Here is a 15,919-nt window from a genome sequence, read left to right on the forward strand (position 1 = left end):
CTGTCTGACAGAAACCCTATGGTAGTAAAAAACCTCAACCATAATACAGTCTCCATTTTATGCAGAGAGAGTGGCTGCTATGTATGACATAAAAGATCAAAATGATACCTAAAAGCAACCTGCAAATGATTCCATATCCTGGTCATTTCATTGATGAAGACAAGTCAACACCACTCAAATATATCAGTCCAACTTGTTAATAATTACAACCTAAGGTGTTCCAATTACACCTTACATATTTTCATAATGAATACATTTACTAAAATACTGGGATGGCAATGGCATGTTTTATCAGTTCCTAGTCAAATGTAAAGAAACCCTATGCCAAGTGTTCTGGAAACAGATAAGTTAATTCATGCTACACCTAGAATATTTTTTTGACATTCAGCATTAAACAATCTTTTTCTTCTTTGCAAAGAGGTCCTAACTAATACTCACCATTTGATGTCTTCTGTAGCTCTGCTTTCAAACGTTCAATTTCCTCCTTCAATTTCGCCTCAGTTGCATCCGTTGACTCTTTCTTTTTACTATCTCCTTTTCCACTCAAGGCCTATTAAAAAACACAGTTGCTACAATTAGCTTTATTTTCATTAGTCTGATATTAATGCAAAATAGCCAGGGAATGTCAGCCCTGATTTTGCAAAGCATTAGGTTTTATGAAATGTCAACCTGACAGAGGCAGAAAGTAATTCTAGACAAAAATCTTCTCTAACAAAAAAAACCCAAACCAAAACAAAAACAAAAAAACCTCACAAACAAACAACTCCCCCCCGCCCCCCACCCAAAAAAGGAAATTAACAAGCTCAGTGTTTTAGGTAATGGCATACTTGTAATAGAACGGTGTTATCTCCTATGTAAGAGTACTTTTCATGTCTGCATCAAGTGCACAATTTTCATTTAGATTATAAAATGGATTTTACACACACTGGGACTGTCAGTGACAAAATGCTGCCATGTTTATGAGCAAGTGGTTCTAATTCTCTCCTTGTAGGTTTGCAGCTACTTCAATCTTCAGAAAAGTTCCAATATCCAGATTTGATTTCCAGTGAAATCCAGGACAAAAACTAGGAAAGGATCCAGGAAGAGCCCTGTAAACAGCTGACAGAAGAGCAATATATTCCTTGCATGCCAAAAATGTTGACACTACTATACTTATGCACCCCGTTAAGGTGCAAGATTATATCCCATAACAAGATCCTTTTCTCATAAAGCTTCTACTATGTAACCACACATCATCTCTGCAAAAGCAAAAAAAGAGGTAAATGCTTAATGGGAAAAAGAAAAGAAAAACAACTGAGACAAACAGCTGTTAGGTGAACTAGAAATATCAGAGCTTACTAGGCACAGGCAGGAGCAAAGGGGAAAGATTATTTCAGGAAAAAGAAAAAGAACTGTTTATAAAGATTGGTAAACAATCCAAAGAAAAGAGATGAAAAAAAAATTTCCAGAAGCTATTTAATCAAAGAGCTGAGATGACATTTAACTGCTGGTAACAAAACCATAGCCAACTGTCTTCTTTGCTTTGTGCTCACCTCTTTCTATTAGCATGCAAATAGCTATTTCTGTAAACTTTTATCTGAAGTCCTGAGCTCCATGAAACCTCTGAACAGGTGACAGTGCAGACCTTGCACACCAGAGTAAACTCACAGAATTTATACTTGCAGCCAGTGCCTTATGCACAATTGCTCTCACTTCTCTCCAATGGTGGAACGAAGCACACTTGTAAATAAACACAAATGCAGGGGCCAAGCCACAAAAAAGCCTAAACCATGGGATGTCTATAAAGTTAAAATATTCCAACCCTGAGCATTTCCTGTGTCCCTTACAATGGAGATCCAGCCACAGCATGCTGCCTGTACCTGTGGCTAACTGTGTTTTTGAAAACCATGCAATCATGCACACAAATAAAAACAGATAGGGCTACAGTTTCCAATTTCTGGCTATCATTTACAAGTGGCTAAGAGAATGTGTTGCTAAGAGAATGTGAAAGCAGAACAAAAAAGAGGACTTTTGGCAAAATCTCAACAGGACAGAGAAGAAAAAAAACCAGCAAAAAGACAAATTCCATGGCTGAGGGAAGAATTTGGACCATTTTGACAAAATACCAAATCGCAAAATTTTGGAATAATTTTATACTTGGGAAACACCTAGCACAGACTAGTGATCCTTGTTTTACAACACCTCCCAACTGGATTTTTTTATCCCTTCTAGTACTTTCTGTCCAGAGTCTTCATAGGAAGATTCATTACAAAATTGACAGTGCCAGTAACCATAGACACTGCTTTAGACAAACTGGAAGGAAACCTGTGCACACCCACACGGAATTTAGTTTTAACTATGTGCTGTACTCTAACTTTAGTTTTAACTATGTGCCTTCCTATGTCTAGATGTCTGAACTCAGCTTAGGGTTCAGTCTCTTCAAACAGAAGTCAAACTGTTACAAGAAAAGATTTTATACATTTATCTTAATTATATCTTTGATGCCTTTCCTTCCTGAATAGCTACATACTGAACCACAGCCTAATCATTCTTCACATAAAAATAACATCTCTCCAATCTGTTGGTGGTTTTTTTAAGTAAGAAATATTTGGTAGTATTCTCATTAGTACTACAGTAGTGTCTATTAAGAAAGGGAAGTATTCTGAAATTGGCTGACCTCCCATAAAAAGAAGAATACAAAATTCATCAAATACAAAAGATTAATTTACAACTTGAAAAAATACATTCAGAACTGGAGAAAATCCTATTAAGAAGAAACAGTCAGCATGAAAACAGTTATATAGTAGGCTTTTTCATCCTGGACTGCTACAGCCTTAACCTAAACAGGCAACTGTTTGTGATAAAAGGAATAAAATTAGTGTCTTCCTCTACTTTGTTATGACTAAATTCAGAGAGGTATTACTATAATCTATTACTACTTTGATGAAATTTGTACTGGAAAGAGAACTTAATTTATTTGTTTTACTTCAGTTTCCTTTGTTAATAAGGTGATAATATAATTTGTTTTCAGTATTCTGAATTACATATTATAGAAATATTTTTTTTTCAACCAGAAGGAATAAAATGAATAAAATGAACAAGCATTCTGTAGCAAACCATCCTCAGAGTACACTGCACTAACTACTTGCTGTGTAAGAAAGTTACTGAAGAAGCTCAAAGATACCTCCTGCAGCCTTTCGTTCTCGGCCATGTATTTTTTGGCTGCTTCAGTAGCATCATTTACTTGTGTTTCCAGAGCTGCATGAGATGCCATCTCTTTTGCCAACTGAGTGAGAAGGGTAACAGTACGTCTCAATACACTGGGGAAAAAAAAAAGTGAACAGAACTGTAATTTACAGCATAAATAAAAAAACCCAAATCACAAGCAAAAACCAAAACCACAAAAATCAAACCAAACAAAAAATCCAACAAACCAAAACAAGCCCTTTTCTCTCTCAGTACCAGATGTAAAAACAAATCCAGAAGAGGGAAACATCCAGGCTCATACATGACAAATAATAGCAACAAGAGAGACAGAAAATATTTTCATCCATTGACATTCTGATTTTTACTTGATACAGAACCTCCCTCATCCTAAATACCCACAGCCATTAAGGGGTCAGAGACCTGGTTGCTTAAAGGCTGTTTAAATTCTGTTATATGACCCAGTATTTTTAACAGGATTGATCTCCAAACTCAAGAACCAAACAAGTTATGGTAATGAGTATAGGGAAGAAAGAAAAAAAAAAACAAACACAACTTCATAAACAGCCTTGCAAGAATAAAATTAACAGTATGAGCATAATAATCTTTCAAGTACTGTCAATACAGTTAAATAGAACATGTCTGCATGTCAGCATTGATATGGCACCTCAATTCTAAGCTTTGCAAATACCTTGCTTGATTCTTTGCATCACTATTTTCATTATTCATCATGAAGTCTTTCAAATGTTGCTGAATCAAAGCAACATAACAGTGAATTAAATTAATGCCTATAATCTAACTATGCAGCTGCTCTTCAAAAAAATCTGAAAATCTAAGTAATTGACTTTTTCATAACTGAAAGAGTATTAACAGATCTTTTCAAGTTAAGCTTCCTTCCACCCCTTGCTTTTTCATTGAAAGTTCATTTCCTTACTTTTTTAGGGGGCTAATATAAAAGCTAAGGTCCCTATGTCACTACTTTTCCACAGGTTAGCAAATTTACTATTGCTTATTAACTTACAAATGCAGGAGTCATTAAAACATCAAAACTAACAGAGAATCACAGAATCAAGTCAAAAGAGGCTTCCATCTCACGATAAGCAGGACAAGTTAAGCAGATTGCTCAGAGGTTTATCCAGTTGAGTTCCTACCATCTTCAGTGATGGGAGATTCCACCATCCTTCAGGGTCCTTGTTCCAGTGCTTAACTGCTCTTGACAGCAGCAGCACTTTCCTACCACAGATCAGAACATCTCAGGTTCCTGTTACCTCTTGTCATTCCTTTTTGCATCCACTGAGATGAACTGCATCCATCTTTTTTACTACTAGACAGACAGAAACCAATAGGATTTTCCCTTCAAAGCCTCTTTTGGCTGAAAGCAAAGCTCCTTCATCATCTCCTCATTGGTCATGTATTTCAGCCTCCAACTTTCTCTGTACCCCACTGCAGTACTCCAGTAATTTGGGGAATTAAAACTGGACACAGTCCTGCAGCTGCAGCATTCAATGTGTTATTCCAGAGCAGAATAACCATTTTCCTTGACCTGCTAACTGCATCCTTGCTATCACAGCTCAACACACGATTGGCTGTCTACCAGGATCCCCAGGTTTTTTCCTGTAAAACTGCTTCCTACCCACCCATGCAGCCAGTCTCCAGCCTGGATGCCGTATATGATTATCCAATAAAATGTCAGGCTTTGCATTTGTCTTTGCTGAGCTTCATGAGATTTCTGTCAGCACATTTCTTCAACCTTTCTGGCTCCCTCTGAAAAGCAGCACTGCTCTCCAAGGTGTCAACCACTCTGAATTGGAAATGTGACCAGTTTGCTGAGAGCACACTCAATCCTATCATCCATGCCGTTAATAAAGGCATTAAGCAATATTGAGCCCAGGACGGACCCCTGAGAAACACCAGCTGAAATTCACATTGTTATTATCCTTTGAGCCCAAAGGTCCAGGGAATTTCCCACCTGCTTTTTTCTTTAGCCTGTATCCCTCCACAGTTGGGCTATCAGGATACTAAAAGACACTATGTCAAAGGCCTTGCAAAAAGGATATTCTGCTCTTTATCCACACAGCCATTCACCTCACTGCAGAAGGCAACAAGGATGTTCAGGTATCATCTTTCCTAAGTAAATCTGTGATGGGTATTCCAAGTCATTGTGTCCTTCATGTCCCTGAAGATGTCTTTGAGTAAAATTTCCTTCAAAGCCTTTCCAGGGAGGCCAGTCTCTAGTTTCTTACATCCTGTTTTCTGCCCTCGAAGACAGGTGCAATGTTTGCCTTTCTGCAGTCACCAGGATTCTCCCCAGAATTGTGATCTTTCAAACTAAGCCTTACAATGACATTGGCCAACTCCCTCTGCCATCCTAGGATGTCACAGAATTTTATATGCCAAACTGGCCTATGCACTCCCTAGCTGCATCTTCCACTGCTGGGATGATGTGACATACCCTGCTGACTCTCCTAGAAGGCACCAGTGAGCAGTGGGCTTCTTGAGATTTTCTTTAGTTTTCAGCCCTTTTTATCCCTCTCTGGTTCAGCACGGGCTAAGAGAGGACCAGGTCAGACTAGAGATGGGTGTCTTTGTCCCACCCAGGGGACAGTCTCCAGGGGCTGTGACCCTCCTCTTTTCTGCACAGTTTGCAGATGAGAGGCTCAGCTGGCCCCAATGCCCCCTCTGATAGGTAATTTTCCTCACCTGTACCCAATGCTCTGCAATCCCTGAACCCCACAATGCTGTTGTCTTGCCAGAAGTGACAAGCTCCCAGCCTCCTCCATTTTCTGAATCTCCATATACCATTCTTGTGGAGTTCTCCTATTGGCTGATGTGCTAAAATGAACCAAAACTGACTTAAAGAATGAACTAGAGGCATCCAATTACCCACTCACACTAGATGGGGTCTCAAATTGTTTGGGTGATGGTATAGCAGTACAGGGTAAGGCAAGCCAAGGAACACTTTCTCCTCACTTCTCTGACAGACATATCTGTTTCATGGATTAGCAAACCAGCTCTACTAAGAAAAGTCCTCTTTTCTTAGTAGTGACTACTGGAGGAGTGCTTACTTCTCTTAAATCTGGGGGAAGGCCAGCAGCTCAAAAAAACCTCAAGAAAACGTCTTCAAGAGCAGAGTTTTTATACAAAATAATCTACTGGGGTCACTTGACAAGTTTTCCTCTTTGGAAGCTGAATATAAGTAGGATCCTGAGAGATCAGCTTCCAATTCTTTTGTGGGACACAATCTAGCTATTCCTCCTGGAGCAGAGATTAAAAACATATTTGTGCATATTTACTTAACCTCTCTGTAGGAAGACAAAGAACTTGATGTATTCCTACCACTATTGAGCAAGGCTACAGCCACATTGTTTTTTCCAAAGCTTTTCTGCTCAGGCTTTCTATTCATTTTTCCTTAACACTTTTTATGCTGGATGGTCTGCTAAAATAGCCACACATCACTCAAAGGGGAAGAAGTTTGTTGTAAGTCTGATTCTCTTGTCCTGTGCTCCTCTTGAGTATTGAGGCAATGTCAAGCAGCTCACTGAAGGAACTCCTATGAGGACCAACACTCGTTGTCCAGCCACCAGAAAAATGTACAAATGGAAATCATCAGACCAACATGTCTGTTTCTGTTTGTTCACATTATCTGTGTCCAGTGACTTCGTGTGCTCCCAGCCCAACTGATAAGATCTGCAGGTTGTTGTGCCTACTGATTCACAGGTAGTCTTGGTTGCTACAGGTGGGCAGTACAGAACTGCCCTTTCCCTTACCCTGTTTTAGTAGCTGAACTTAGACATCCTGAAAGAGATACCAGACTTAAGAACATATCATAATAGGCAAGTTGCCACAAAGTGTTTGATCTGAAATACAACTGTAACTTTCCTTGAAAGCTGGAATATTATCCTACAGTTCTTAACTTCAAGCTTGAGCTGAAGTGGGTCAGGTAGGCTCACGCTTTGATTCTTAACATAGCAGAGTGCAATGACACCAGCTCGCCAGATAATAACAATATTTAACAGTACTTTAGTTTTTGAGCAGTTTTTTATTCCAGTTTTCCATGTGCAAAACAAAGGGTGTAAGTTTAAGGAAGGAAACGAATGAGTAATCCCCAAAGAAACTTCTGCAAAATACATGTTTTCTCCAGCACTCAAAACGTTTCTTTCCATGTGTTGCTCACATATCCTTCCAATCTTCGAACAGTTGTAAGGTATTATTTTCCCTGATCTTACCTGCCTTGCAGCCAATCTGGTAACAATTAATTCTTTAATCTCCTGAAATTGTGTTTCTGACCTTTACTTTACAATTACTTTGTGCAATAGTTCCTGTAATAAATATACTATGTAAACATTCAAAAATGTTATACTTACAGCCAAAGAAATAAGGAAAAACCTGAGAGATACAGGTTTCTTTGAGACCGAAAGAGTTTCATCTGAATATGATCAAAGGCACTGCTGTTGACATTTGCAGCCTTTTCATTCACATGAACAGATGAGTATTTCCTGACTTCTCTAACAGCATCTGCAAACAAAAACAGTCTGTTCTTATTCACATCTGTGGGTGTGCATGCATGCTAAACCACACTTTAGTACTAGAAATATGTACTTTGATTTTCTGCTCAGCAAAAAGTAATAGGACAAATAGTGACAGCAATTATGTTATCCATACATTTCAAAGATTGGTCTTGATTAATCATGAACCGCTCTAGCACATACCCAGAAATACAACAAACCATTGCCCAAAATATGCCTGAACAGGTATTTCAAACACTTGTACCCAGCCACGAGGGATCAGATCAAAGCAACTCACTCTACAGATGTTACCAAAGACCCTATGGTGTCAAAATGTCACTGCTGACAACTGAGCTAAAATTCCCCAGTGGACAAACAGTGAGAAAAGAGAAAGAAAAGCAAAACGAAGCAGTATTTTCTCAAGTTTTGGCTTTACACAGAGTTTTTTAAAGATATGCAAGTGTTTTAGTAATGACAGAAGGGTCTACTTTATACTTCAGTCAGAGGGAAAAAATTATTTCTTTAATATCCATTAAAACAGGAAGACTACAGCAACACAGCAGTAGTAACAGTAGCAACTACTAACTGTAAAAAGATCAGAGAAGGAAAGCTACAACTCCGCTTTCATCTGCCTTTCATACATCTTTCAGTTTCCTTTCATCCATCACATACTTCTGATAGCACTGCAAAAGGGCCAGTGCACTGTAAACACCTTTCAAAGGACAAAATAATTAATTAGGACTTACATCCACATAAACCCCAAACCTAACCCAGTTAAGAGTTCATATTACTATCTTTAAACATAAGTTCATCAGACATTCCTACAACCAATACAGCTCCTTAAATCTCCTCCTGCACATCAATAAATTGTCATTTCATGACATGTTCGTGCAGAATACTTTGGCCAGATGTTATTAAATTTTTGCTGAATTTGTCTAAGCAGGCAAAATCAACTCCAATGAAAAGCATGAGTGACTATCATCACTCATGACTGTCTCTCTCATATGTCTGAGTAATTTGGACCTTAAAAAAACCCTGAAATGAAGCTTCAAACAATGCCTCAAAGACTAGGAGCAAACAAATGCATGTCCCTGTGCTATAGGAAGAGTCTAGGCCTGCAGTAACCTGTCACTTCATGCTACGGGGCAGGTATCTCATCACTGCTTCCCTTTAGCCCTCTTCTCTCTTTCCACAAAACCAATGATCATCACCAAGTCAAAAGCAAACTCTGGCCCAAGTTTTCAACAGCAGTTCAACAGAGTAAATCAAATACATTAGTTCTCAATCTTAAGCCATTCACTGAAGACCTACTTTTAAGAATAATACTAAACATAATCTTTAAAAATTAATGAAACAGCCTATTTGAATTTCTAGTACTTTAAATATTAAGAATATGGTCCTATAGCCTAGTCTGACATAGTTATATATGTTTCCCTCAGCAGAAGATAAAACCATGCATTTTTTCTTTCAATTCCAAGTAGCCTGGAATTAAGTAGCATGTATATTCTAAGGCACTGGAAACACTTATCCATGGAGAACTACTTAATATCCCCAAAACACAGGAGAACTGCTTTCATCACTGAAATACAGAAGATGCCTACCTCACAACAGTCAGGACAGACATCAAATTAAAACAGTCAGGCATATGGTAACCACTAAAGCTTTACTTTTACTTCACAGACCTTAGGATCCACCCATAACAAACGAAGCCAGCAGCTGTTTTGTATCTGTGCTGAGTAGAAGTTTTCAAACAGCCCAGTGCTTTGATATATTCTGGTCTTCTACTTCAACAGCAACCAAAAGAAAGAGTGCCATCTGCTGCATGAGGTACAGCTCAGCCAAATTCTGGTGTCAAACAAGTTCATTTACCTGTGTGACAAAGTCTAGGCTGCTGCTTGGTTTCCCTAAGCTCCGTTTTTCCTTCTCATTCACTCAGTATAATACAATTGCATTTGGATTCCCAATGTGGATGCAGCATTAGCCCTCTCCTCTTTCGTTTCATTGTATAATTTTTCAATAAATTAGCTGACTTACACTAGGCTTGAATCCTTTCCATTAGTTTATTCATATAAACTCAGTGTACCAGGTTTCTTTTACCCATTTGTTAAGAAATTATCTAACACTTACCAAGAAACAAGACGATCAACAAAACTATTATTGTAAGGAACATCTTGTTCCAAAATACTGCCATTTTGCTCCATAGAGGAAACATAAAAATCTTCTGCCATCTGTAAAATAGAATTGTGTTATTCAAAAATAATTAAGCACTAAAAGAAGAGCATTATAACCCCACAGAAGAGAGCCTTGTTATTGATAAGGGACTTGTATAACGTCTCTGAACAGCTGCTTTAACTGCAATATAATTTAGGTATATGTTAACTTATCCAGTAATCTAACTTCTCTTTTTTTGTTGTTAATACTTGCAAATTTTTTGCATGATAGCAGATACTCTGCAGATGTGTTTTATTTTAGCTTATGCTTTGGCTTTCATACATTGTATTCAGTCCTAAATATAACAAGGGATAGGGTAAAGACTGTAAAACCACTTCCATTATTTTTATTTTTTAACCACTAGTACCTCTATTAACTCTGAAGTACAAGGACTGTTATTACATTCTTACTCGTAATGACAACAAAAAATACAAGTCTTGTGTTCATATTTTGTTAAGGCTTAAAATCTCTTTCCCAGGCATAAATTTGCTGGCTACAGAAGTGACTTCTGGTGAGGCCAACGGTGGTGTAGACTACTTCCTTTTTTTGAACAATTAGTTGTCTATTTGATATTGCTGCATGAAGGGCTGTAGCAGAAGTCATACTTGCAGCACAAACAAAGAGCATCTGATGTGCTCAAATGAACTGAAACAAGTGATAACAGAGCACCTACTTGTCCTTTGCTGCAGGTTAGAATCAGTGCTACTGCACAAATGAAATAATACCTGGCCATGCCATAGGGATGTAACACAGAATATCACTCACCATCTGATTATAGGAGGTAAAATTTCCTACTTTTGTTAAGACTATTTATGCTTACCAGAGACCATTTGCCCTCTAACAGTGGTTGCCAACCTACTATTAATTTAAATGAAACTGTAGCATCATCTCCTATAGCTCTTTCCAGCTCTCCATCAGAAAGAATTAAAATGTTTTTGCATTGTGCATGCAAAAATCTCATTGAAGTCTTCCAGCATAATCTGAATTCTTTATAGCAGACAGCCACAGTCTGTATCAAACAAAAAACTTACTTTGAGCTCAAACAAAACCAATTCACTAACTCTTTAAACATGCAATTTTCCAAACTCCATCCTGACCTTCAGTTCAGAAGTGATTCTTTGAGGTATGATCTTAGATAAACTACACTGCCAAGTTATAATCAGGCTAAAAATATGGATCTCTTTACTGGAAAATCTTCCTGTATTTTCACATTTATTTTCCCTCAACAAGAATTAACATTCACATTTACTAACACTGCTCTTGTTTTTGGTGACAAAAGTCATATAAATATAAAACTTCTGTACTATAATACTAGCCACCAGCTTAGTGTACTACACCTTGTAGAACAAATCTGACCTGTCTCTGTATATTGGCATTTTTATACTGTCAATCTACTTGTTCCCCAGGAACTTACAAACTAGTTAGCAAATTTGAAAAAAAAAATTTAAAAAATGTGCACACACAAGAGAGAGAAGCAATCCATTTGAAAACTGACAACCAAGTAAATCAAAACTTCCAAGAACAGCAGTTTCCCACCTGTCAGTAACCATGCATGCCTTACTGCTGACAGAAGCAGCTCCCAGGCCACCGAGATGTGTCAGGCAGAGCTGCTGCCCCCTGGTACTGTCACAGCAGCTAAATCTGATTTTTAACCCCACAAAATTCCTGCAAGTTTTGTTAAGAAGTTAATTGCATGTACCCCATAAAGGATAACGTGATTTCACTCTTTCAGAAACCCCTGTTCAGAGGAATAGCTGAATATGCTCCAAACAAAGCATACAAATCTATCCTTTCCATAGAATAAAAAGCACTGTGTTTAATATTTGAATAAATTTTGGTAAAGCTGCACATTAGGAATTTGCTTTTCAGCCACAAACACTGGACTCTGTTTGCACCATAAGTGAAACATATTTCAGTACTCCCAAAGTATTCTGCTTGTGACATCAGCCTGCAGAAATTCTTGCAGCTAGTTTCCTCACATAAGCCATTAATAATCTGATGATTATGACTCCCGTAATACTCCTCTCCTCTTACATAGTTGCACTTTTGCTTAGAGAACAGTAAGAAATACAACAACTCAATAGTCTGTGTTGAAATGCTGAACTCCTTGCAAGTCAACTTGTAAAAAACCAGAGGCTGAATTAGATTTCAGAACAGTTTCCATTTCTCAAGCTGAGGACACATGCCTAATCATTGGTATCAGCTGTGGAGGAGCCAGTCGTTTTCAAGACTCCTCCACAGGTTTAAGTAGTCAAACCCAGACTTTCCACAACAACTCTTGCTCCTTAACAGGATGGTAAATGCTACATCATTCTAAATACATCTAAAGATGCAGGAAACAAACATGCAACAGTTTTACAGAGCATTGGTGAGACAGCTTTAAAGTTTTGTTCTGCTTCTCGTTTTGGGGGGTTGTGGTTTCTCACTTTAAGACTCCTTCTTTTGTGGGTTTGGTTCCTCTTGGAAGACTTACTGATATCCTAAAAAGAAAGCAGAAGTCTGCTTCTCTGCCTCCTGCAGAGAATCTAGCTTTATTTCCTGTAGGGAAATAATATTACCAAATTTGAAGAGCAACTTACAGGAAACAAGATAATGCTGTGAATCAGGCCTCTGCAAACACTAAAGGTAATAAACTAATTTTGTTTCTTTCCCTTACTGTGTGCATTTATTTTACAAGAATTTATTATTTTCTTAATATTTGTGTTGTGTTCCAGAAGTAGTACTATTTTCTTAATTTTTATATGAGTTTTTATAGAGTTTTACAGAGGTCTTTATTCCAGTAGTCCTGAACCTTCTGCTTCAAACTCAACTCCAGTTTTTTTAAACAAGTGATCACAAATTTCTTGCAGCCGTTACACACAGTTTGCCGCTTGCTTTGAGTATCTGACGTCTTATCTCTTCAACACCCACAACGCCTAGCGTACACCAAAACATAAAACTGCGCCTCACAAATCTGACAAACTGCTGAAAAAACCGCACTGTCCTCTCATTAATTACTGCCGGGTGCCTTTCTCTACGCTGCCTGCTCCCCAGCTCTGGGAGAAGCCGTCTCACCTGCTGAGCAAAGCCGGGGGCTCCTCTGGGCACCCCGACCGCTGCCCCCGGATGAATCAGCACTGCGTAGAAACCGTAAAGCTCCTTAAGGAGCCTTGCGATTCCTGCAGCTCCTGACACTCGAGTCCCTAACAGCATTCCTTCGGTTTTGTTTACAACTAGTTCAGGATGCAGCAAAGCTCCGTGGTTATGAAAATAAACCCAAGCTGGTGAGAAGCGCAAGCTGTGTTGCTCAGCACACCCAAGTCCTCCTACCTCAGCGGAGAAATGAACGGCAGGCAGAGCACGAGAATTACTCCGACTTCGCCATACAGGAAGGCAGCCACTGCCGTCCACTGGAAAGTCATCGTCCCGGCGGCCTGCGGAGGAACGGGCGGCTCTGACTTCCCCTCCCGAACGACCCCGGGGACAGGGAAATGGGCACCGGGACAGCCCGGGGCCGCGCCGGCCTGGCGGGCAGAGCCCCGCGGGTTCCTCCCGCCGCCTCCCGCCCCCCAGCGCTGCCGGCGCCACCCGTGCGGCCGCGGAGCCCCGGGGCCGCCTCATTCCCGCTGCCTCCCGCCCGGCCTGCCTCCGAACCTCGTCAGCGCCGGCACCCGGCGGAGCTGATGGCGGCCAGAGGGCGGGAGCGGGGCCTCACCGGCCGCGGCTACGGAAGCGCGGACCGGTCTCTCTGCCGGCACAGGGCGGGGCGGCCGGGGAACCGGGGTGTCGGTGCGCGCACGGTGCCGCCTCCGCCCTGCCCGGGGGATGTGGGCCGGGACGGGGCTGAGTGACACGGCGGGGGCGGCGCGGAGCTGCCGCCGGCCGGGCCGGGGAAAGGTGCGGGCGGGGGAGGGATGCAGAGTCCGAGTCCGGCCCGGTCCCCCCCAGCGCACAGGCCGCGTCCGGCCCGGCCCGGCTGCCCGGGCACTCATCGGTGCCGCACCTCTGTTGGGAAACGCGTGGATCTACGCGCTGAGAACGGTTCAAATGAGTATTATCTTTTTCCTGTCTAGGGAATTGGTTGTAAGCATTTTGCTGTGGAATGCTGCTGTGATCATCCCACCGCTTCGTGACTCGAGCTTAATCGACTTGGGAGTTCAGCTCTGCTCTCCAACATTATCATGAGTTTCTAAAGTTCAATTAAAATACTACGTGTGTCCATCCATCCCCTCCTTCAAGTGTTACACGACATAAATGTATTAAGACCCAGTAAGTAGTTTTCTCAAGGAGTACAGGTCCAGCATTCATAAAGACAGCACAAATAACAATCCAACAACAGTCTCAAACACGCTCCAACAGGCCTGTTTGGGCCTCATGAATAAAACAGAATTCCTTCAGAAAACCCTGTTCCATCCTACGGTCCTGCTCAATGTTTTTTATCTGCATACCAAGACTCCAAGCACATTATTTCCATGCAACTCTCCTTCTTTGCTCCTATATAAGAAGGCCATGCTCTGATCACTTTTTCCTTTTGATCCTAACAGATGCTGAGGTGCTGTCAGTGCAAGAGATTACCTTGTCTACCTGGGCATCACCAGCACTCTTTGACACAATTACTTGCTTTGGGGAATTCATTCCCAATTAAGTTCCATCAACATGAGACATAAAATGCTGTGAATAGTAGTTCTTTGTTACTCTAATCCACTGGAACTGACATGGGGTGGGAAGTTCTTGCATAAGCAGTTTTGAGCAGAGCTGTTTGCAGCTGCTCACAATCTGAAATTGTTTACTTAAAATTTCCCAGGTCTGCAGCCTGGGGATGGAGCCAGTGTGTCAACATTTTTCTAGTTGCTGCCAAGCAATGTCTGGATGAAAGGTTACATCCCAAATAATTGTTTATGCACAACAAATACTGGAGAGAGATATAAGGAGTCATTTCAATCCAATCTACACAGTAGGAATAGCCCCAGTTTTAAGTAGTATTTCTAACACATTTTCATAAACATACATTATCAGCACTATAGACAAAACACAACCTCTTAGAATGTTCTGGTTATTACATTTTAGCTATTGGCCTACAGCCAGTATACTTCACTGAAGCTGTTAAAATGTGAATAAAGACTTTCCTTTAATTACAGAGCAGTTTCCATTTCTGAGCTGCTTACTCACCTTTCCAGCACTGTAAGCTGCTCTCCCAGTAGCACAGCCTCATAATGGTAGGACTGTATTCACTTGTCCCTGATGCCAGAGACTTGGAGCCACTTTTTCACTTTAGGGGCTCCATAATATCTCAGAAAGGCTCACTATGAGTATGATTGCTGTGCACTTCCCTGCAGCTGATGCATGTTCCCCACCAACCCAAAATGAGATAGGAAGAAAAGAGAGGTCTCCTGCAAACCTCTGTGAGACCTCTGTTTTCCTGTTGAGTGCACTCTGCTGCTCCTGGAAGGAATTCTAACTGAAGCTGTAGAAGGGTTGTTCATCAAAGGCTGTCTCTCATATACTGAACCACCATATGATGAATATGATGCTATACTATATATATATATATATATATATATATATATATTTATATAATGGCTGTCTGCTTTAGTGAAAAAAATTCACAAACCTTCAAGAATCACAGTTAAAAGGAATACCTCCCTCTTCCATTAGGGAAGTGACAAAGTATTCAGAAGCAGAAATAGGAAATGCTTGTATACTAACGGCTGGTTAGAGGAGTGAAATCAACTAATTCTCTTTTGAAACAAAAGGAAAGTTTAAACTTGTTCTGTTTTGGCTTCTGTGACAGCCTTATCATCACACACTGCTTTTGCCCAACCATCAACCCAAGAGATCTAAAAAGCCTAACAACAGGCAATAGAGAAACTGGAATTGTACAGGCTGTGTGCAAGTGCTGGGGTTACCGTGGCAAGATAAAAGTTGCAAAAGCATAGAGGTATTATGAGAATATGGTATTGTATGGCAGGGGCGTTTAACATAAAGAACAGGATCAGTTAAATGAGCAAAGAACCTAAAATAGGAAACAAGGCTTTGGATAT

At 40.3% G+C, this 15,919-nt stretch overlaps 1 protein-coding gene across 1 annotated transcript in view; it reads right to left on the reverse strand.

The window, feature by feature from the left end:
- The window catches only part of DUS4L (dihydrouridine synthase 4 like), a 37,126-nt gene that overhangs the window by 9,165 nt on the left and 12,042 nt on the right, over positions 1–15,919 (reverse strand). The window contains exons 7-11 of the mRNA XM_063155496.1: positions 13,209–13,288; positions 9,816–9,916; positions 7,548–7,698; positions 3,164–3,299; positions 439–550 (exon numbers count right to left, since the gene is read on the reverse strand). Of these exons, the coding sequence (XP_063011566.1) occupies positions 439–550; positions 3,164–3,299; positions 7,548–7,698; positions 9,816–9,916; positions 13,209–13,288 (580 nt within the window). The remainder of the gene's footprint in view (positions 1–438; positions 551–3,163; positions 3,300–7,547; positions 7,699–9,815; positions 9,917–13,208; positions 13,289–15,919) is intronic.

This window comes from Melospiza melodia, chromosome 4 (genome assembly GCF_035770615.1).
Source record: "Melospiza melodia melodia isolate bMelMel2 chromosome 4, bMelMel2.pri, whole genome shotgun sequence".
Taxonomy (NCBI): Eukaryota; Metazoa; Chordata; class Aves; order Passeriformes; family Passerellidae; genus Melospiza; species Melospiza melodia.